The sequence below is a fragment of the Hydra viridissima genome, unplaced genomic scaffold (assembly GCF_058129835.1).
Source record: "Hydra viridissima isolate aposymbiotic clone 2 unplaced genomic scaffold, HvirCarnegie_v1 scaffold_5, whole genome shotgun sequence".
Taxonomy (NCBI): Eukaryota; Metazoa; Cnidaria; class Hydrozoa; order Anthoathecata; family Hydridae; genus Hydra; species Hydra viridissima.
In genome coordinates, this window is record NW_028324304.1 from 6,241,073 (window position 1) to 6,264,075 (window position 23,003).

The following is a 23,003-nucleotide window of genomic DNA, read 5'->3' on the forward strand; positions in this document are numbered from 1 at the left end:
TATTATATATAGGATTAAATGATGAAAACCAACCTTAATTTTGTCTGTATTTTTTTTCTTAGTTTTCACGATCTAAAAATGCAGTTCAATATCAAGATAGAACTCAATAACAATCAGTTTTTTAAGAAGTAGTATATACCTTAGTCATATTCTATACCCAGTTTATATTTTAGAAATGGTGAAATTAGGCCAAAGAAAATGTTCCTCATCAATAAATGATTCTAACAAAAGTCTTATGCAGGAGCTGAACAATCCTTGTAATGAACTTAATAATGCTAGAAATCCAATTTTACCAAAAGTTCAAACGAAAACAAAAATAGTTATTTTACTATCTATGGGATATTTTGTATCATATGGTGCATTAGCTTTAATGGCTCCATTTTTTACAATGGTGGTAAGTACATTCTGCTGAGTTTGATTTAAGTAACAAACAAAATACTTATTGTATTTGTTACATAAATGTATACATACATACATTCATGCATGCATACATACATACATACATACATACATACATACATACATACATACATACATACATACATACATACATACATACATACATACATACATACATACATATGTACACACTATTTAATAGGCAAAATATACATGCTATGTTACTATTTAAAAGGCAAAAACTAAAGGAGTCAGTCAAACTGTATCTGGACTGATATTTTCCACTTTTGCTTTGGTGATGTTTATATTTGCACCATTGATAGGAAAGTTGGTAAGTGATCTCACCAATCTAACCAAGAATTTTTTTTAGGGTTATAAATTTGTTAAAATGCTCTAAATTATATGAATAAAGTTAAAAAAAACTATTATAGATGAACAACTTCTTTTGTTTGCTTTATTGTGTAATTGTGTTATGAATAATTAAATGTTATTAACAATTAGTAATTGCTTATGAAATTTCACCCATTTTATAGAATTATTAAAAGCACAAAATAGGTTTCTTACAGTCTGTGTTTAAAAACTTCTCAAAAGCATTTGATACTATCAGTATACTTTTAGTCATAACATTCTCTCTGAAAAATTACTTTTATAAGTCATAATAGTTGTGATAGCAATAACAACAGCAATACAACAAAATTAACAACAAAAAGAACAAGAACCATTAAAATAAGAAAAATGATAAAAATAAAAATGATCATGATAATAATTATGATGATAGTAGTAGTAGTAGTAGTAAATAATAATAGTAGTAGTAGTAGTAGTAGTAGTAGTAGTAGTAGTAGTAGTAGTAGTAGTAGTAGTAGTAGTAGTAGTAGTAGTAGTAGTAGTAGTAGTAGTAGTAGTAGTAGTAGTAGTAGTAGTAGTAGTAGTAGTAGTAGTAGTAGTAGTAGTAGTAGTAGTAGTAGTAGTAGTTTTCGTGAGCCCTGAATCTACGTTTTTGGAGCCCTCGCGTTACGAAAATCGCCCTTAGGTTACGAAGTGCGCCCTAACGTTACTTTTTGAGCCCTCATGTTACCAACATCGGGCTTTTGAGCCCGTACGTGGGTAGCATAAGGGCTCTTGAGCCCTAACGCTACGATTTCAAATATTTTTAGTGAGCGAGTTTAATAATATGCCGTTAACAAATCTGAAAACCTTAAGTGGGTTTTCTATGAATTTTTTTTTTTCTACGTTTTTTGGTTCATTTAAAATATAATATTTTATGCTTCAATTATAATTGTTCAGTTTTTATTAAGTTTAAAGTTTAGTAAAAATGCTAATTTGCTCAATATGCCATGATACATCAACACTTGGCTCATCATGTGTGTTGTGTAAAAATAATGTAGACATCAAATGTCAAGGAGGCACAGTTGGGAATGGCTACATTATTTGTAAAACTTGTTCTGGTATATTGATTCGTTTATATTATTCTGTTTGTGCTAATGTTTTTTTTAAATTTATAAATGCATATACAGTCCATAGCAGCTATCAAGGTAAAATATGAGCTGCTATAAGATATGGTAATGTGAAACTAGTAAGTAAATATAGATATTCACACAATATAGATATTCACACAAAGATACATACATAGCTAGATACGTACATAGCTAGATACATACATAGCTAGATACATACATAGTTAGATAAATACATAGCTAGAGACATACATAGCTAAATACACACACAGCAAGATACATACATAGCTAGATACACACATAGTTAGATAAATACATAGCTAGCTACATACATAGCTAGAGACATACATAGCTAGATGCACACATAGATAGATACATACATAGGTAGATAAATACATAGCTAAATACACACACAGCTAGAGATATACATAGCTAGATACACACATAGATAGATGCATATATAGCTAGATACATGCATAGCTAGATACACACATTGCTAGATACATGTATAGCTAGATACACACATTGCTAGAGACATGCATAGCTAGATACACACATAGATACATACATTGCTAGTTACATGCGTAGTTAATTGCATCTGTAGCTAGCTAGATACATGTATACATACATGTATACATACATACATGCATACATACATACATACATACATACATACATACATACATACATACATACATACATACATACATACATACATACATACATACATACATCATTGTCTTTACAGAAACTTGATTAAGAATAGATAACATAGATACAGATGCTGTCCCCTTTATACCATAGGTAGCATTGCTGGTGAAGTTATAACAGATAAAGAAAATATTGTTGGTCAAGGTTAGTTTTAATGCTAGTACAATTTTTTTTTTCTGTATATATGTGTATATCTATATTCTCTTTATGCATACATATATGTATATTTCTTTATCTATGTTTCTTTCTCCAGAAAATGTTTCAAAATATGTTTCATATGTTTAAGTTTTTCCAAAATTTAATAAAGAAGAGTTGAAAGACATTGCTGCATCTCAAACCATGAAAATGATTTTTTCTGGAGAAGTAAGTAATTAATTCTACACCAAATGGCTGTTTGTATAAATGCTGTTACACACACACATCAACAAACATTTTTAGTCATTAAAAATAATTGTCTTTAATGTCTTATTTAACTTTCATAGTTGCATAGTTACAGGCACAACATCTATAAAGAAGGTGGTCTTCAAAAAAGTATATATATTTTTTAATTGTTTTTAAAAAAGCCATTGTTTTACTTTAAACAATTTTTAATTAAATACTTAATGAATTTGCATAGTTAAATTCAAACTTATGAAGTCTATGAACTGCAACAATTAATTTTAGAAAATATGTCTGATATTGAATTGCTTGATTTGTTATCAGAGGAACAAGCTAGCCACCTATATTCAGCATTAGGATCAGTTTTTTCTAAAATTAAGGTATATACAAGAAGTTGAGTAATTCTTTTTATTTAAGAAGTTGAATTCATTTTTTAGTTCTGTTGTGTATTGACAAAGTTTTTGATATTGTTTAACTTTTTGATAAATTTTATGCTGTTATTTAACTTTTAGGACAATGATTATGTTTACAAGGTTCTTGTACCTGAAGCAATAATAAGTCTATTTTCAAAATTTCAGAAATGGTCAAGAATTCAAGTATGAAATTAAACTTTATATTTTTATCCTTTCAAAACCAGTTAAATGAGTTCTTTGGGTAAACTTTAACGGTAAGAAATTGAGTTAATTAAAGTTTAAATTGATGTTTTTTTATTCCTTTTCTTATTAAATATGTTTACTTAACTTTTTTTTTTACAGGCAGAAGTTTTTTTAAATGAGTTCCTTACTGAAAGGTAGGCTTTTTAAATGGTTTTTTTTTCTTATTTTCATAATAATATAGTTTTTGTTTCTTTCGTTGTCTAATATAGTTTATCGTAGTAAAATTTGTTGATTTTCAGGAAAGAAAACAGTTCAAACTTAAGTGATGAAAGCTCACATGACACTGGTATTGACTTACAGTGTTTGTTATCATTTTTAACCAATCAAATACCGTGAAATATTAAAATCATATCTCTATAATAAGATACTATCCTTTATTAAGTTACTATGTATAAAAGATAAGTTTTGATTTCTTGAGAGATAATCTCTTAAGAAGTTAAAATTTAACCTTAATATTGGGTAGTTTTTAATAGTTGATTGGATGACTGGGATTTATGTTTAGAATTGTTTAATCATACTGAGTTTTTAAAACGATAAAAGAATAAGAAATTTTGATTTACTAGTAGCAAACAATAATATCTACAGCATAATATTTTTAACTCAATATATAGGTGAGAAAGAGTCATTTGCTGATTTTGTAATGAGAGGCTTAAGGAATAAAGAATTGAATAGTATGTTATTTGCATTTCTAGTTTATTCCATTTCATTTTCATTACAAATATTTTTATTAGGTTTTTATCTCCCTGCTGAAACTGAAAGATTTGCAATAAAAATTACATAGGGTTTTTGGCATAACTTGTTTAGGAATTACCTTTTCCAATGTTTTTAAATATAAAACCTGTCTTGGTTTAAAGAATCAGATCTTTTTAGCTTTCATATATCTGTTCATTTCTTTGTTTTCAACTTCTTGGTTATGAGAAAACGGATGACTGGTGTTATAATTTTTTAGAGGAAGAGCGTCTTCAAAGGTGGGCTCAGAAAACCAGTTTAGGTACACAGTTGTTGTAGTTTTACCATAAATAATGTTAGTTAACAATGTTTTGATTTGATTGCTTTGTAGTCTTTATTCAAAAATATTAAATCTTTTTAGAGGTTTATGAAGTTTCCCCAAGAAGATTTGACAATGAAGTATTAATTATTATTAACATTGTATTAGTATTTAATTTTAGTATGAAAGTATTTTGTATAGCATACCACTATTTCACAATTATGAACAAAAGTTGTTTCCTAGAATGAATGAGACTAAGCCTAACTTAAAAGTAGACTTTAGTAGTTAAGAGCATAGTTTGTATTTGTTCTGCACTTAGAAAAACTTTTAATAGAAAATATAAGTAATGAGTAAAGCACCTAAAGCAAAGTGTTCATATCAAAAGTGTATTAAACTCTTTATCATAAAAAAAATAAATATATATATATATTATTCACTTTTGCTTTCTAGGCCGTATTGATGGTAAAAACTGCAGGCTCCAAAATGAATAATGAAAGGTTAACTAGTTTTAAGTTAACACTATTAATAACATAATAATATTATAATAAAAAAAAATATGTTTTTCTAAGCAATTATATTTTTAATTTCAGTATTTTTATTTAAGCATGAAGAGTGAAATAATGAGAGCACTTGACAAAGGTGATTTTCAAGAAGCAACAAAGGTATGCATCTTTTACTTTAACATTCGTTTTTTTATCATTGATCACTATCAGGCCAATGTAATGCATTTTAATAAATCAAGTTATTTTATGTGACATTGTTTGTTTTTTATTGTAAAAGGTACTGTCAGAAATGAAAAGAATTGCCTCAAAAGAATTATTGCCTCCTAATACCCGTCGTAAAGTAAAATGTCCTGCTTGTGATGAGTGAGTTTTGTAGAAATACAACTGTTACAACAGTTTTATCATACCTTAACACTACCATAGATCATTGTTAAATGGCATTCAGTTTTGACAACTTGTTAGGATTTTACTTAATAACTTAGAAGACTAGTACTAATTTGAAAGCTAGACACTTTATTTTTAGCTAGTAAAACTTAATGAAGTTTAATTTTTTTGAGTTTGATCAAGTTTTCTACTTTTAGAGAAGTGGTAAACCTAAAGCGACATTTAATGTCTAAAAAACATGGCTGGGATGCCTCAAAAGCAGAGAGTGCAAGAATAAATTTTAACTTGAACTTGGAAAGAAAAGTTCTTTCTCCTTCTAAAAGGCGCTCTAAGGTCCGCACTTACAAAAAACAAATATGTGGATTTTTGCACTGCTCCAAAGAAGTGAAACGCATGAATAATCACCTTAGGCAGTTCCATGGTTTGAAAACTAAAGAGGAAGTTCAAAAAGCAATGGCATTCTCAAGACCTGTCCTTGAAACATTTAGAGATGAAGTGCCGCATGAGACTTTGAGTTCATCTCAGGATTCATCAAGTACAGAAGAAGATGGGTTATTGGAAAATTGCTTTGAAAGAGCCATTCACAAAGATAGTAATTTCTTGGCTAGTGAATCTGACAGTGAAGATGAGGATTGGCTTGCCTTACAATATCTTGATAAGAGACTAGAGAATAATGAAAAAACTAAGCTAAACGTAAACCATAACAGAAGTGAAAAGGTAACATCTGGTTCTGAGTCTGAAGGTTCCTCTGTTGACTTTGATGATGGCGAAGAGAAGTTTTACATGGCTTCTAATGAAGAAGAAAGCTTTCTGAAAGAGTTTGTAGTTTGGATGCAAAGTCCTGATGGTGGAATCAAACCTTATCGTACTGCATTAAAACATAAAAATGTAGTTATGGGTGCTGTTCGACATGCAGCAGATGATGATATCAATTACAAGCATCTAGCATGTACTTCTTTTTTGAATTCTTGGATGTTGAAATTGCAGCAAGACCAAAAACAGCCAGGAACAATTAAAACATATTTAGGTTCTGTCCAAATTTTTTTGGATTTTTGCATATTGAAAGAAAGAACTGAAATCCTTTCCAGTGATGAGTATGCAAAGTTAAAAGTTTTAATAAAGCAGTGGAAGCGTAGTCTATGGAAGGGGATTCAGGAAAGACAGCATGAAAAAGATATGGAAGACTTTCATAATTTTCCTTCTGCAGAAGAAATAGTTCAGCTAGACAAATCTGACTATGTTAAAAGTGCAAAAAACGTTATTAAAATTTGCAACAGCACTGGTTTTGTTATAACAAAGTCTAATTATTGTTTAGCCAGGTCATATTTGCTGGCATACACATTATTCAACAATGCATCAAGGCCTGGGGCAACTGCCAATATGACTATTGGTGAATTTCGCCAGGCACTCTATAAAGATAGTAGTTACACCATCAGTGTGAAAAAACACAAGACAGGGTACAAAGGTCCAGCCAATATTGTAATGACCGTTGAGCTGTACAATGAAGTATCAAAGTACATAGAATTTCTTCGAAATAAATTAGAAGGAATATCTAATCCCACTGACAAGGAAACTGTTTTTCTTAGTTACAACGGTGCTGCGATGGATTCATCCATGATAACATCGCAGTTTAGTTTGTTTTGGAACCGTGCTTTAGGTAAAAAACCAAAAGATTTTTCCAAAATGAATCCAACCTTGGTAAGGAAATATACAACGAGCAAAGTACATGGCGACTTTCCAAGTTTAAAGCATGATGCTGCACAGCATCTGTGTCACAGTCTAAAAGTTGCTGAAAATAAATATGCTTTATTTGATAGGCGTAATTTGGCATCTAATACCAGCTCTCAATTACGTTATGTTCAGAGATCGTCTGACTTCTCAGGTAACAAAGAAAAAAAGAAAGAGGAAAGCAACATTATGGATCTGTTCAAAGAGGAGATTAAAAAAGGGTCAATTACAGTAGCTGATGTTAGAAAAAAAATGTCAGTGGCGGATGGTTTTAAAGGATGCAACACTGAGATAAAGAAAATTGTAGATAAAGTGAGGCATGAAATCCGCAAAAAAGGCATAGCTACGGCATCGGTTCCAGCTGATCAATTGATTACATCTTCGACTACAGGAGCAATAAATCAGGTAGTCGAACCAGTTTATCAGGTTTTAGAAGTAAAAATGAAAGAAGAAGAAATTACCAGTAGCACTGCTTGTAATAGTTCTCCTAAGATCTATAACCTTAGACGAAAAAATGAAAACCAAAACAAAAGAAAAATTTTTGAACCTGAAGATTTAACATTGTTTAGTGATGACGATGTTGATTTTGTTGCACCTTCTCCAGAAATGGTGTTTAAAAAGATTCGAAAAGAGTTTTCTGAAGAAGATAACAGGCTTATATACAAGCACCTATCGTCTGTTATATTTTCTGACGAGCCAATTGTGAAAAAAAAGTTTACATCAAATTTAACAAAGCACCCAGATTTAGAGAGCCTGGTAAAAAAGTTTGGGGTTCAATCATTGATTGTTAAAATGAGAACTGAAAGACAAAAGAATATTTCTTTGTAAATGCTTTTGTTTGATTTTTTTTTAGTTCAACTTTTTGTTCTTTTTTTTAGTCAACGGAGGAGAATGTCAGAATATGACACTTGTGAAAATAGATATTGAAACTGTATAGCTATGTTTTGAGGTACTTTAGCTAAATTTAAATGGCTTTTTTAATTTTGAAAAGGAGGCAAAGTGTAACTTATCGAAGGCGGTGAGCAAAGTCCTATGGCTAACCTTCTCGTGGTGCTCACTGTTATTATGATTTAAAAAACACATTTTAAAACTAAAATATTTCTTTTAAATCATAAACTAATAGCCAAGGCGAATAAGGAAATGAAGTGTCAACAAATTGTGTTGAGATTTATTAGGAGTCTGTTTTGAGTAATTGGTGCTTATAATTTTGTTTAAAACTCATGACTACTCAACTTCATTATTGGTTTATAGTTTTTCTAATTAAATTTTTTTTTTGTTTTCATGATATTGGTTCGCTATTTTGCCACCAAATGCCAGCATATAGCTTAAGCAAGATGGTGCAACACCCTGTACAACGTGTGGCAATGGAGTTTATTGGCAACAATTTCCACACCGAATATTTTCCAAATATATTGATTTAAGATGGCCATTACAATCGCCTGATTTAAACGAAAGCGATTGAAACAAACGAAGAACGAAACAATGAAAGCGATTCAAATTTCTACATTTTCTTTCATATACTTTTGCCAGGAAACGCTATTAAAGCTGTTGTGTTGTAAACATGGTGTCAAAAATCTATTTTTTTTTTTTTTGTGGCTGCTTTGTTTAATATAATTTCAAAAAATACCTTTAGCTGTTAAAAATTTTTGAGCCTTCTAGTACTCTGCACTAAACAATCCCCCAGTTATTTTCAATTTATATCTGTATAAACGTTAGAAAATTTATCAAATTTTGTAGAGGCGCCCTAGCGTTACGCTAATAGTTTGAGCCTTAAAAGTCAACATTCAACCGCAAAATCAAGCATTTAGCATAAAAAGCATGAAATATACAAGTCTTGGAAAAAAATCTATTACTTATTTAGAAGTTTCAAACTTTTTGCATGTATAAAACAGAAGCTAATCAATACTTTACTTTTAAAAAAAGTGAGCCCTCATGCTTCACGAAATAAGAATTTTTTGTAGGCTGTTACTTGTTTTCAAGATAATGTCAACACTCAAACTAAGTTACTTTAGACATAATTATACTTCTAAATAAAAACTTCATAAAAAAAATGCATTACTTTTGCTTGGAAGTGCGAAAATAAAGCGATCGTCTAAATGTATCATTTTACTGTTGCACATTGAAAGTTTTCACGAAAGCGAGCCGATCAAACAGATTTCAGTAACTTCGCTCGAGCTTATTCTCAGAAAATAAAAATGCAAGTAGGGAAATTTTTTAGCAAAAGTAATTTATGAAAAGTTGTGAAACTGGGGTAAACTTAGGGGGATTTTAATGGTGTTTCAAACTCTTAAGCTGTTTTTTTTTTTCAAATTTGTTCTTAGCGAGGGAATGTTGTTTTGCCCTCATGTTACCTTCATAAGCAACTGCTTGTCAATAAACGTAAAGTTGAGTGGCGCTGATGTAATTTATGCACTAGAAAATACCATAAACTCAAAGTTATCATCATTTCGCAGTGTTAGAAAAAAAAAGTAGCTCTAAATCTTAAATTTCCGTTGCGTATGCTCGATGATTAGTTAGGTGACGCGAGGGCTCATTTGCAACAGTTATAGTAGTAGTAGTAGTAGTAGTAGTAGTAGTAGTAGTAGTAGTAGTAGTAGTAGTAGTAGTAGTAGTAGTAGTAGTAGTAGTAGTAGTAGTAGTAGTAGTAGTAGTAGTAGTAGTAGTAATAATGATAATAATAACAACAACAACAGCAATAATAATAATAATAATAATAATAATAATAATAATAATAATAATAATAATAATAATAATAATAATAATAATAATAATAATAATAATAATAATAATAATAATAATAATAATAATAATGATAATAATAATGATAATAATAGTAATAATAAAAATAATAATAATAATAATAATAATAATAATAATAATAATAATAATAATAATAATAATAATAATAATAATAATAATAATAATGATAATAATAATGATAATAATAGTAATAATAAAAATAATAATAATAATAATAATAATAATAATAATAATAATAATAATAATAATAATAATAATAATAATAATAATAATAATAATAATAATAATAATAATGATAATGATAATGATAATGATAATGATAATGATAATGATAATGATAATGATAATGATAATGATAATGATAATAATAATAATAATAATAATAATAATAATAATAATAATAATAATAATAATAATAATAATAATAATAATAATAATAATAATAATAATGATAATGATAATAATAATGATAATGATAATAGTAAATAATAGTTATAGTAATTAATAATAAAAATAAATAATGATAGGGTGGGGTAAAAGTTGCCTCACACTTGTTTCTTGAAATAAAAACTCAAAAACTTTTTTCAAAACCATTGAAATTTAATCTGCTTATATGATTTTGTTAAAGAGTGGCCTTTTGTGCCACTCTTTAACAAAAGTAATATAAATATTAGTAATATTAATAGTAAGATAAATATCACTATTAAAAATTTGGAATATAGATTGTAATTTTATAAAAAAGCAATTCTATTTGATTTTTAGCTTCCTAAATTTGGTCCAAAGTTCACATTACTAATTGGTTGTTTTATTGAAGCTTACGCTGAAGTGCTTTTTGGGTAACATTCAATTTAGGTTATTTGTTGATGCCTAATTGCATTGCGATTCCAACTAACTGTATTAATTTTAATGGTTACTTGTATGTCTATGTCTTAGGTATACTTCCCTTATTGCTGATAGCACCTTATTTATTGTTTTTTGTTTTGCTATTCGATCTGTAACTGCTTTTGGTACAGCATGTGTACAAACTGCAGAATTAGCAATTGTTGCTGTGGTGTTTAAAGAAAACAAAGCTGTAATTTATGTGAGCATTAATTTTTCTTTGAATAATTTACGAATTATTTTTTTTCTAAATTATTTTATTTGGTTCTCTATGAGAATTTAGTTTTAAGCAGGAAGTATAATCTTGCAAAAGAGCATAAAGCGTTTGAGGAATAACTTTGTATTTGAATGTTTATTGTTTTTTATAGACTGCTTATCTTGAACTAACATTTTTATTGTATGTAACCAGTCTTTAATTTGTATTATATTATTATCAAGCTGTTATAGAGTTGTTATTTTATTCCATTTACTTTTTCAGGGCATACTGGAAATATTTACTGGTGCTGGTTTAATGACTAGTCCTGTTGTTGGAGGAATCTTGTACAAGGTTTGTTCAATATTTCTAGAAAAAGTATTTTTTTTAATGATTGTTTTATATCATCTCATCTTATAACATCAAGTTTATGTTTCAAAAACTATCAGTTAAACTCTTCAATTTTGAAATTTATCTCACAAAATGACCATCTTCATCTTTTTTTAGAATGGCAATACTGCAGGAATAGAGAAAAATTGTTGTCTTTGTATTTGACATAGCTTGAGTTCAGTTTTAAAATCTTAATAACTTTAACAAAATTTGCAGTGAAATTTTTTAATTTTTTAGGTAGGACATTTTAAGCTTCCATTTATAGTGTATGGTAGCATGACATTTCTTCTTCTAGTGCTTCTATACTTTATTCTTCCAAATAAAGCTGGTAATTATTACTTTATGATAAAAAAACTATTAACATAATTGCAATATGCAGTATTACTATAATTACAATATGCAGTATTACTATAATTTCAATTTGCTGTATTGACAATAAACAAATCATTAATGTTATTAACAAATATAACATTAAAATTGATACTAATAAACATTTATATAACTGTAATGTATTTGAGCAAAAATACTAACAGTTTGTATTGGTATAATTGTTTATAAGAATACGCATGTTGTTTTATGCTGTTTCTTTTATAGCCCTGGTTTTAACTTACCAAAAAAATTAAAAATATCTAAAAAGTTCAGTAGATTTTTATGGGTTGAATATTAGGGTGGGTTCTATATCCAGCAAACATAACAACATGGGTTTTTCATATAGCAAAGATAGCAGGAATAAACATCAAGAAGAATAAATATGTGTCAGCAAAAGTATAAAATAACTTAGTTTTTAAATAGAAGGTGTACTGAGAATTAATCTAAATAAATGTTTTCTGCATTGAGTTATACATTTGAAGATTTTTAAAACTTTATATAAATTTTAAAATACACTTGTGTTGTAAAAATTAAAAACATTTGTATGTGGTAAAAACATCTTTGTTTTATTTTTCACCAAAAAAATTTGGTTGTGATATTAAAATCCTTTGCTTTAGAGAACTCTTAATAGAAGTTAGAACATAAAATATCATTTTATAAACCAGGGTCACACATGTGTCTTCAAACCATCTTGTGTTGGGAACTTGTGTTGAGGATCTATTGATGTAGTTATAACATAACAGTTTGTTTCATTGAAAAACCAAATTACTTTAAATTCTGAAATTTTCAGAAAATACTTGTTCCATTCAGAAACAAAGTTCTGTTTTGGGTTCAATTTTTTTCTTTATTGACATTATTCCAACACTGGCAGCTTAATTTTCACGTAAAACATGAAAGCATAATTTGCCATTAACAGCTAATTTACTAAGAATACAAAAGTAATGATATTACCGCAATAATTACTAAACTAACAATAATGTTGATGTAATAATTGTACAGATTTTTAAATTTACCTTTATGGATTTGACAATTAAGCTAGAGTTTGTTATAGAGTTATTCTAATTTGCTTTTATGTTAAATGTTGCTGATGTGGTAAAATTATAGAGCTCTCATCTATTGGGGATGAAAGAAACGAAGAACCAGGCTCATTAACAAAAATCATTTCTATTCCTGGCATATGTTTGGTGTGTAAGTTAATTTATCAAATTGATATTTGTCCTGTGATGACTTGATGATGACTATTCTTGTGTATTTTTTTTAAAACTAATTTTTAATTAAACTTGGTTGTAATTTTGCTGGTTGAACTTTCTCTTAGAGCCAAAATAAATTAATCATTAATCCAATCAAAGTTTTTCAATCTAAAATAGAAACAGGTGTAGCAAAAAAGTCTCTATAATGTTTTTTTAGGCATTATATTGATTTTCCTCAGTGGATTATTTAAGTAGTGTTTTATTCATAAATTTATACTGGAAAGAAAAATTATTTGACAAGGTTTCCTAGCAGTTAGAGCATTCATGATTTTTTGAGCTCTAGTAATTAATTATTCATTTAGCTTTTGTGGTTGTGCTCTGTGCAGCAATGATCACATTTATTGAACCATTGTTGACCAATCAACTTGAGAAAATAACAAATGTAAGTTTTTGTATTTTTATATGTTTTATCTTTTAATATTTAAGGGCTTCAAAAAAGTTAAAATAAAACATTTTAAATCCATCAATCAAAGTTATTTTGATAGCCTAAAAATATTATTGCTACCAACAAGCAATCCATGTGAAGTCTTATAAAAGTGTGAAATAAAGTTTTGAAGCGACTTAAATATGATCCAAATAAATAGAATGTTGAGTTTAAGGTGGGCTGTATAAAGAGGCAGGGGCAGTGTAAGTCTGTAATTTCTGTTGTTGTTCCAATGATTTAATCACAATGTTGGTTATTTTCAAGGATTTATAGTGTTCTTCATGCATCATCTCTTCCCCAACTGAACTTTTTTCAAAGTAGTTTTTCTTTATAGTGTTCTTCATGCATCATCTCTTCCTAAACTTATCTCTTTTCAAAGTTCTGTTTCTTTAAAAGAAATATTGCTTAAAACAAATATTAACTCTTACCATTAAAGATGCCTCACATAATAGATGCACAATAGTCCTTTTTGTCAAGGCATTCTTTGTTGGTACTCACATTAAAATTAGTCATATCATACCTTTACATAACCCAGCTCTTTGCTATCTTATCATGAACATTCAAGTACAATCATGTGGAATGGTACCATTTACTACAAACATTTCATATGTGAAACTCCTTGTATTTCAAACTTGTAGTTTTACATACCAAAGCAAATAAGTTATGTAGCCTTATGTAACATTTATATGAGAATTTCAGCCTCTCTGTTTGGGCTTTTTTAGTCAAACTATGAGTTTAAAAGTTAAAATAAAAGTTTTGATCTTTGTAAGGGATAGTAAATACCTTATCATTTTCATTCACAATTATTTTATTCCAAACCTCCTAAATCTTTTTAAATAATATTCATGCATTTCTGAACAATTAAAATGTTCAGTGAAAGAAGGTAAATTGCTGCCATTATGATATTTATTACATAAGGTTCAAATGTTTTTTTTCATAAAATTTCAGGTTATTTTTAAAATGTGAAATAAAAACATTTAATGTAAATAAATGTTATATTTTATCTTTAGAATGGTTTAGCAAGTGATAAAGTTGGTTATTTCTTTCTGATTATGCCTGGTACTTACACTGTTCTGACACCTTTAATAGGTTTCATCACTGATAAATTGGTTTGTTGTTATAATATCCTTTTTAAGATTTCTTTATATTGTAATTACTTTATTAACTTTAATTTTCTTTTAGATCAAATCTCGATACTTGATTATCATTGGGCAGCTATTATCTGTTACTACGCTTTTGTTTCTTGGGCCATCTCATTTTTTAAAGTCATTTGTTCCTCAGTAGGACTTTTTGTATGACTGCAGTCAAATGCTTCCTTTTTTTAAATATATCTCCTTAAATTTCTTAGTTTATAGATTTTATCATCTTTTATCAGATCCTCCAATTGTCTAACCTTTTCAATAAACTTTTTATTATTTAGTTTTTTTCCCATATTAGTTGACTTCTGTTTTATTATTTCAGCTTTTTCTTTTGTATATAAACTATGTAATAGAGTTGAAAGAGATTTTTTTTGGAACCATCTCTTTATTCAATTCTATATAATTCTTAATTGCTGTTTTAAACATTACAAACCACAAACATTCTTTAAAAAAAAAAGATTTTTATTTTAGAACATTGTTAACATTGAGTCTTTCACTTGGTGTTTTGGGAATTTCTATCTCATGTGCTTTGATTCCATCTATTGCAGACATGCATTTAACTGCTATGTAAGGATAAAGGTTTTAAGACCAACATTTAAAAATAAATATTTTTAATTGCTTTTAAATAAATATAGAAATAAAAGAGAGTAAACAAAGAAATTAAAAGTTGTAAGTAACTAAATAATCAAAAGATAACAAGAAATAGATTGTACAGAAAATATTTTGGTATTTATTTTTCTTAAAATTTTTCTTTAGTAATGCTGGATATACTGATTCAATAGCAACCAGCGGGCTTATTTCTGGAATATATAATAGCTGTTTCTCAATCGGGTAAACTGTAGTTAATTATGTTAAAAGTAAGGTGATGACTTGACATTTAACATATTTTTTGTTTGTCATATTTATTTTACCTTTTTTTACCTTTTCCATACTTTAATTCTATAAATCTTTATTAGGGCCCTTATTGGTCCGACTTTGGGAAGCTTTCTTACTGAAAAATATTCTTTTGAGTCCACCGCAACAGTTAATTATTTTTTGTTTAAATCTTAATTGATTTTGTTAGAGTCATTAAGTTATCAAATACTTAAGTCTAATTAATACTTTTAGAACATTTTGTATTTGATAAAATGATTTTTTACTAATATTTTAATTAGATTTGGTGTTCAGTTTGGCATTCATTAAAATATTTTTTTTATCCACATTTGTTTTTAAAATGAATCAATAGTTTCAAATAAAACTTTCTATAAAAATTAGGATTTTCAATATAAGCAAAATATTTTTGTGTAAGCAACATCGAGAACTTTTATTTAAGAGAGTACTTACAAACAATTTTAAAACATGTTTTTCAAATTGTGTTTATGCGCATTAAATGAGTCTTCTTTGGAGACTGGATTTTGATTTTTCGATTAATTACTATTAAAAAAAAATTTCTGTATACCGTGGTGTGATGTAAGAAAGTCCTAGTTTTCGGTATCTCAATTTATAGGAGCGAATTTATACTAATAAATAATGAATTCAAATTTTTGCTTTTTGATAATATTGTAGAATAATAAATAAATTTTCAGTTTTACCCTATTTTAGGCATGAATATATTCAAAAAAGTCTTAATATAAGCTGTGGTGTAGTTTGAGGTGATGACAAGAAGAAATTACTATAATTTTGTTTGGAATTAAAGAAAGTACTAATAAGTAAAAAAGAAAGTCCTAATGTTTAGTATTGTATATTTCTTGAATACTAAATGACTAATACACTAAAGACATTATTTTTCTGACAGAAATTTATTAATTCTACACATAAAATAAAATTTAAATTCCTTTCCATTTTTCTACTTATAATTTTACTTAGTTTTAGACTTTTTAGCTTTTTCTTGTTTTTCTTTAAAATTTTCTTGACAAATTTGCTTTCTTTTCTGTTTCTCAGAATCTTTTTCAGCTTTTTTCTCTCTCTCTTGTCTGTCTTTCTAATTCCTTTTTAGCTCTGTTTTTCTTTTCCTTTTACTTTTCTTGCTTTTTCTCAATTCTCTGTCTTTCTAATTCTTCTTTAGCTCTCTTTTTCTCCTCTAAATTAGCAATATATTCTTCAGATGTAATGACTTATGAAACTTTTGTTGCTTGTTTTGATCTTTTTTGCTCTGAAATTCTTCTAGACTAATAAATAATAACTCGAAAACACTGTCATTTGTTTGCAAAGGTCTTTGAACTTTGCAAACAAATGACAGTGTTTTTAGTAAAACTGTTTCATTAATTTCAATTGTAGATTCTGGTTGTGTAAAGTTCTCATTACTTACTGGAATTTCCTCTAATGGCATTTCTAGAACCATGTTCTTTTCTCGAGTTGTAGGATCAACACCTTCTTTTTTGTCCATTTTCTTTTGCCAGTAATAAAATAAGACTTCTTGTTTTATTGCACCTGTTCAATATATAAGATTACAATGGGCTCTAAAAGATTTTAATTGGTCATGTGTCATATCAGTTTTTAAATCATTTTTGGCCTTATCAATTGGACTTAACAGTTCTGCTATAACCGGAATTTCAATGGATTCTTTGGGATTCCTTTGAACTTCATTTTCTTGTACATTTAAAGGGGCTTTTGTAAGATCCAAAAGATGCAAAATGGGTGCAATTAGGTGGCAAACAAATAATGGCAATGCCATTTTCTCTGCAAAATTGTCCCAAATCTAAGGTTAAATATGATTTGTGGTCATCTAGAAAAAGATTTATTGGCAATGAGACATTATTTTTTCTTAAAAATTCAATGAAAGGTCCAGATATATACTTGTAAAATGTTTGGGATGTATCTGGTAACTTATGGCTGATTTACTCATTACCCGATCGTTAGGAATTTCAGCTTCAATTTCTGATAGAATTTGCTGTTCATATGGATAGAAAACCAAAAGTGATGCAAATAAATTACTTGTATTTACCGTTATCATGACTGAGAAACTTTCTTTATCACTATTTGCAGTGATGTTATACAATTATTATTATTTTTTTATTCCAATTGCATTTTAATAGAAGGGCACAGATCAAAAGATGACTCATCAAGGATCCAAATTTGATTAGGATCCTCAAACACAGGCGATAAATCACTTTTATCCATACACTATTAGTTTTTGTAACCACATATTAATATCTTGTTTGCAAACAAATGTTTTGTGTTTTGGAAGTGTCCGAGCCTTTCGAATCGAAAGTATTGAATGTCCTTTGAAAAAATTGCATGCCCAACGAGTGCCAATTACTTTTTGGTCAAGATTCATTTTATGTGGTAAAATAGATACACCCTTAAGAAGAAGTTACTTTGACTGGCATACCAAGATTGGCCATATCAAGTAGCCAATTTTTAATTTTAACCTCTACGGTTTTATCAAAAATGAATGTAAACATGTTGCACTGAAAACCTGGCTGTTTTAAACGCGTAAAGAGTTCTATTTTTAATTAACTTCAGATTTTATTCTATTTTAACAAAATCAGATTTAAGTAACTTATACAAAAATTTTTATTTTAATCGTTATTAATCGTAAAAAATTAAAAAACCAAAGTCTGATATCTAATATTTATATCAATTTGTATAATACGTATACGTGTATATGTATAATTATCTAACTATATTTATAACTATATGTATAACAAATCTTAAAGAAGTACTAAACTAAATCTTGTTTTAACTTCATAGATTTTTTCTGGAATAATTTTAACTTTGGTAAGTGATATTTTAAATCTCTAAAAAACTCTTAGAATGTTTTGTTTTTTTCAAGATTTAATCATAAATACTTGATGATGCATTATTATTTTTTAATTTCAGTGCATCCTTTTGGTAATAGAAACTGTCAAAAGTTATTGTTTTAAAAGGTACCTTTTTACTTTTAAAAAAATAATAAATTTAAACTGTATTAAAGCCACAAAAAAAGTTTTAGATTATTTAACTTAGTTAGGTTTATATTATTTGTATAAATATAGTGGGTAATAGGTGCGGTCAGTATGAAGAATTTCTAAAAACCAGAGTGCATAAATCTCTACACATGGGAATAATATGAAAAAATCAAAAACGGCGCTTTTATGAAATTTGTAGGAAAAGCAAAAGTATTATTGATTTTTTTTTTAAAGTGTAGTAAAATGGCTTAATCTTTTAAAGTAAAAAGTTACGTCAATCTGTTTTTTTCAAAATCAGATAAAATTCAAAAATTTTCAAATGAAAATATCCAAAATTAGGAAATGTACTCCATGAATTGACAAATGAATTTATTTAAGTTCAGTCTCAATGTACATTCACAAAGACGTAGTTGTTGAAACAAACACATTCATCAAACACATTCACAGTGTGTTACTCAGGAATAAAATTTATACAGCGTTATCAGGCTAGTTAACACCCTGATTCATTATTGAATCATTGATGTGGCTTTAGTATTACAGAGTTTTTCTTATATTTCCCACACTTTATTTCTTGAGTTTTTCTTTTTTTTTTTTCTTTTATTCCATTTGACCTTTCATTATTTCGAAAGGTGGAATGTATTTTCTGCTTCTTCTTTTATTTTTGAACTAACTGCTCCATCATGCCAACAGCTCATTTTGAATGGTCATTTCGACTATAGAAAAGTCTTTGAATCTTTATTATCTGTGAGGGTATCTCAAAATTACCATTTACCCGATATCTATTATTCGCTAATTACTTTAGATTTTCCATGTCTGTTGGAAGCTTAGATGACTCCTAGATAATCAAAAAAAGTCTAGAAATAGTAAGCGAAGAAAAAATGAAATTAGTTTTTGAAAACATATGTAATTAATTAGTTTTATTACCTGAAATCGTTCTGCTTGCTTTGAGTATTGATGTTTCTTTTTTCTTAGATTTAACCCTTTGCGGTCCTATATTTGTTTCGGAATTCCAACAGTCTGGTCCAAATCATTTTTTTTAGAAAAAAGAAAAAAAAATCAGATACTAACATTCTATATTTCATTATTCATATTTGTATTTTTTTACTAAGGGTTACCTCTATTATAGCTAAGCACACTGCTCTGTCGAGCTCAACTCGACTGACCTTATAACTAACGCTGAGACTATCGAGTCCGAATCGACGTTGGACCGCAGAGGGTTAAGATCTTTCACTTGTTTTAATGCTTATTCTTTTGCTTCTTCGATTTCTTTTTGTTTTCCAAGTATTTGTTGATGTATATGCATGCATAAATACATAAACGCATACATACATAAATATTCCCTCAAATTGAATGTACCTTATGAATAAGGGGGATTTTCTACTATTAATCTTCTTGTTATAATTGGACTATTGTAGTAAAATTAGAGGTAGGTTCGTGAAAATGATCCAATGAAGTTTTGATAATTTAAACGTATGAATAAATTCCATCGAAATGTTATACATTGGATTTTACATAAAATAAGAAAATAATTTTTCTTAAATTTCTTAAATATTTACAAATTTCTAATTTCGCTTTTTTTTACAATTTACAAAACTATTTCTCAAAAAAATGATAAAAAGCAAAAACAAATGAAAGTAAATTTATTTGGAAATTACATATACTTATATTAGTAAATAGGTATCACATCAATTTCATATTAAAATTCCATTGTAAAGTTCCATAACAAAATTCCGTAATAAAAACAAAAAAAAAAAAACAGCAATAAAAACGTAAAAATATCTGTTTTTTGTATTTTGTCGTGTTTTTTTGATCATTTTATGTATCGTTGAAAAGATAGCTATTCCTAAGATATTTATGATACGTAATATGCCAAATAAAGGTGGATGTGGTTTATCAACAAAGCTACTTATAAATCTCTAATGGCAATTTCTTACCCACCATACCATTCCATTAGCCCAAAAGCAGCTTCATGGAGATAAGTGTTGTATTTGGGAACAAAGCAATAAGAATTATTCCATTTTTAGAGCAAAACTCTCTAAGTTCGATAGAAAAATTTTCCTAACGTCCTGCTTGCTTCGTATACAATTGTATCTTTTTTAACAGAATCAATAGCATCGCGTAATTGACTATCTGTATATCGAAGTTTTTGTTTTCAACCAACAGTTTTCGTCTTATTTTTTTGTCGTGCCATTGTAAATACAATATCATTTTTATTTTTTCGCCAAGAAGGCATAAAGGGATCATTAATTGGACATAAGATAAGTATGGAATCACATATTTTTAATTCGTACATACCATACACTTTAAAATACTACATTTACACTAATGAAGAGCAGTTTTATTAATATTAAAAATTATTCATGTTTTACTTACCTAGTTAAGTTCAATTTAGAAATAATTTGTTATGTAATCCTTTCAAATTTGCTAAGCTTGCTTGGAACCCTCTAATTGCTGCTAATTAAAAAAAAAATTATTGTCTCTGTTAAGTATCTCAGTCGACCAAAATTTTTTTGCTGAATAACTATTTTGAAGAGATTTGTAACAAAATATTTTTTACTGTTTTAGTCGGCAAAGCAAACTGGAATTGTTAATATGAAGAGAACGATTCTTGTGTACCGTCTGGTTCTCCAAGTTCTATGTTGTAAATTCTTTGCAGATTATGCAACGATTATTATTAAATAAAAAGCGATTTAATATTAAACAAAAAAATGTATAAAGTGATTTAAAGTTAAAATATTTAAAGATAAATTTTTTTATATTAGAAATGTCGAACTTTTATTGTATGTTTTCTAAGTACATCATTCGCAAACTTATTTCATTTTCAATGAAAAAGAATTTCAAATATTATAAAACCTTGCCTCATATTGAATATTGGTCATTTTGTCTTCAGTTTAAGCTTCATTACCTTCATCAAGTGTACAAAAGTTCTAAGTTAAAACCATCCATTTTTGAATTTCGTAGATGGACTTCCGTCCTTTTATTCCGATATTATGGAAAAATTTGTGCCCATGGTATTGAATGAAGGAAAAATTAAAATTTATTGGTCAACTAAATTATTACTCATTTGAAATTTTTCTTCTTACTCAAGAATAACGAAAATGAAAAAGTACCAAAATATTACTGCTAAACAATGTTTGTGAGAATTTCTTTGGGCGAATATCTATTATCTATAAGCGAATATCTATCTATTATCTATAAGCGAATATCTATCTATTATCTATAAGCGAATATCTATCTACTATCTATAAGCGAATATCTATCTATTATCTATAAGCGAATATCTATCTATTATCTATAAGCGAATATCTATCTATTATCTATAAGCGAATATCTATCTATTATCTATAAGCGAATATCTATCTATTATCTATAAGCGAATATCTATCTATTATCTATAAGCGAATATCTATCTATTATCTATAAGCGAATATCTATCTATTATCTATAAGCGAATATCTATCTATTATCTATAAGCGAATATCTATCTATTATCTATAAGCGAATATCTATCTATTATCTATAAGCGAATATCTATCTACTATCTATAAGCGAATATCTATCTATTATCTATAAGCGAATAACTTAGTGTCGCGCTGGTGTTGATGTACTAAGATACCTGTGACCGGTCAGTAAAAATGATCTTATACTCAAGCAGGTAACTCAATGTACTAGGATATAAGGGTTCACAATTGGATTTTATCCCAAAATCGAAAGGTGTGCAGGTCCAGAGAATCACAATTGGATTTTATCCCAAAATCGAAAGGTGTGCACGGAGCAGAGATTTCCCGGCTCAGCATGGTCGTCACAGGTCTTTTGAAGTCTAGAGGTAATAATCCTTTGCGCTTTTGTTAGGTACATACTTCGAACTCCCCAATATTCAATACAAAAATTTAAGCTCTAAATCTCCTGCCTCTGCATGCGTATCCTCAGCTTTTTATTCACCGCACGTCCCAGATTATTAAAAACTCTGGTGTTTACATCAGTCATTCATGCGAGTATTGTTACGCGTAATCGCGCAGTCACTCAAGCCTCCCACGCTTCATTTTTGTTATAAAAAACCTGCATTTTTAATTCTCTCTTTGTTACAAAGAAGAAAGACAGTTCTTAGTACACATTCTCATAAGTAAAATACAAATTTCATTACATCGTATTTAAATAATGCGGCATGGAACCCACGGAGAGATCTTGAATAAAGGACAGATGGTTAAGAATGAATAGGATAAAAGCGAAAGATTGAATAAGTTTAAGAATACAAGAATAAGTTTAACTTTTCTTTTATACTTCTTTTTTTAAGTGCAATTTGGGATTTTACTTGAGTGTTCTACTTGATTGATCTTTTAATTATATCTAACGTCACTTTAATTTAAAACTAGCTTTGAGTTAGGGGAGACTTGTACTGAATGGACCTTGTACTGAATGGACCTTTTCAAAAGTAAGAACTTAGAGACCAGTTAGATGTATTTTTTTCGTCACAAATAATTCACCTTTACACAATGTCTCTTCAGTATGTTTGTGTTAAATTTATTCGA

General features: G+C 28.1%; 2 protein-coding genes across 6 annotated transcripts; both read left to right on the plus strand.

The window, feature by feature from the left end:
- Positions 1-91: 91 nt before the first annotated feature.
- LOC145188959 (MFS-type transporter SLC18B1-like) lies at positions 92-21,222 on the plus strand. 4 transcript variants are annotated; one of them, XM_090087889.1, is made up of 16 exons: positions 94-394; positions 635-730; positions 10,724-10,797; positions 10,895-11,042; positions 11,319-11,387; positions 11,661-11,751; positions 12,897-12,980; positions 13,345-13,424; positions 14,477-14,575; positions 14,649-14,746; positions 15,077-15,172; positions 15,362-15,436; positions 15,562-15,628; positions 18,278-18,304; positions 18,407-18,453; positions 21,040-21,222. In XM_090087889.1, exons 1-16 carry the CDS (start codon positions 176-178, stop codon positions 21,068-21,070), a joined length of 1,401 nt encoding a protein of 466 aa, XP_089944015.1. In that variant the 5' UTR covers positions 94-175; the 3' UTR covers positions 21,071-21,222. The 4 variants fall into 4 exon arrangements, 2 of the variants coding, with proteins under 2 accessions (XP_089944016.1, XP_089944015.1); XR_016452609.1 differs by having other exon boundaries at positions 95-394; positions 14,649-14,758; XM_090087890.1 differs by lacking the exon at positions 18,278-18,304 and having other exon boundaries at positions 92-394; positions 18,426-18,453.
- LOC145194297 (uncharacterized) lies at positions 1,650-8,623 on the plus strand. 2 transcript variants are annotated; one of them, XM_090087887.1, is made up of 15 exons: positions 1,650-1,844; positions 2,658-2,708; positions 2,851-2,927; positions 3,047-3,095; positions 3,228-3,322; positions 3,455-3,538; positions 3,698-3,732; positions 3,838-3,884; positions 4,210-4,269; positions 4,548-4,589; positions 4,689-4,726; positions 5,037-5,083; positions 5,191-5,248; positions 5,367-5,452; positions 5,671-8,085. In XM_090087887.1, exons 1-15 carry the CDS (start codon positions 1,712-1,714, stop codon positions 8,027-8,029), a joined length of 3,261 nt encoding a protein of 1,086 aa, XP_089944013.1. In that variant the 5' UTR covers positions 1,650-1,711; the 3' UTR covers positions 8,030-8,085. The 2 variants fall into 2 exon arrangements, with proteins under 2 accessions (XP_089944013.1, XP_089944014.1); XM_090087888.1 differs by lacking the exons at positions 5,367-5,452; positions 5,671-8,085 and adding an exon at positions 8,519-8,623.
- Positions 21,223-23,003: the final 1,781 nt, after the last annotated feature.

Excerpts from the sequence above, each read along its gene's own strand:
- LOC145188959 (XM_090087889.1), top strand. The coding sequence starts at position 176 with ATGGTGAAATTAGGCCAAAGAAAATGTTCCTCATCAATAAATGATTCT. Across the intron at positions 14,747-15,076 it reads TTAAAGTCATTTGTTCCTCA|AACATTGTTAACATTGAGTC; the intron begins GTAGGACTTTTT and ends TTTTTATTTTAG. Across the intron at positions 15,629-18,277 it reads CTTTTGAGTCCACCGCAACA|ATTTTTTCTGGAATAATTTT; the intron begins GTTAATTATTTT and ends TTAACTTCATAG.
- LOC145194297 (XM_090087887.1), top strand. The coding sequence starts at position 1,712 with ATGCTAATTTGCTCAATATGCCATGATACATCAACACTTGGCTCATCA. Across the intron at positions 3,096-3,227 it reads AGAAGGTGGTCTTCAAAAAA|AAAATATGTCTGATATTGAA; the intron begins GTATATATATTT and ends AATTAATTTTAG. Across the intron at positions 5,453-5,670 it reads AAATGTCCTGCTTGTGATGA|AGAAGTGGTAAACCTAAAGC; the intron begins GTGAGTTTTGTA and ends TTCTACTTTTAG.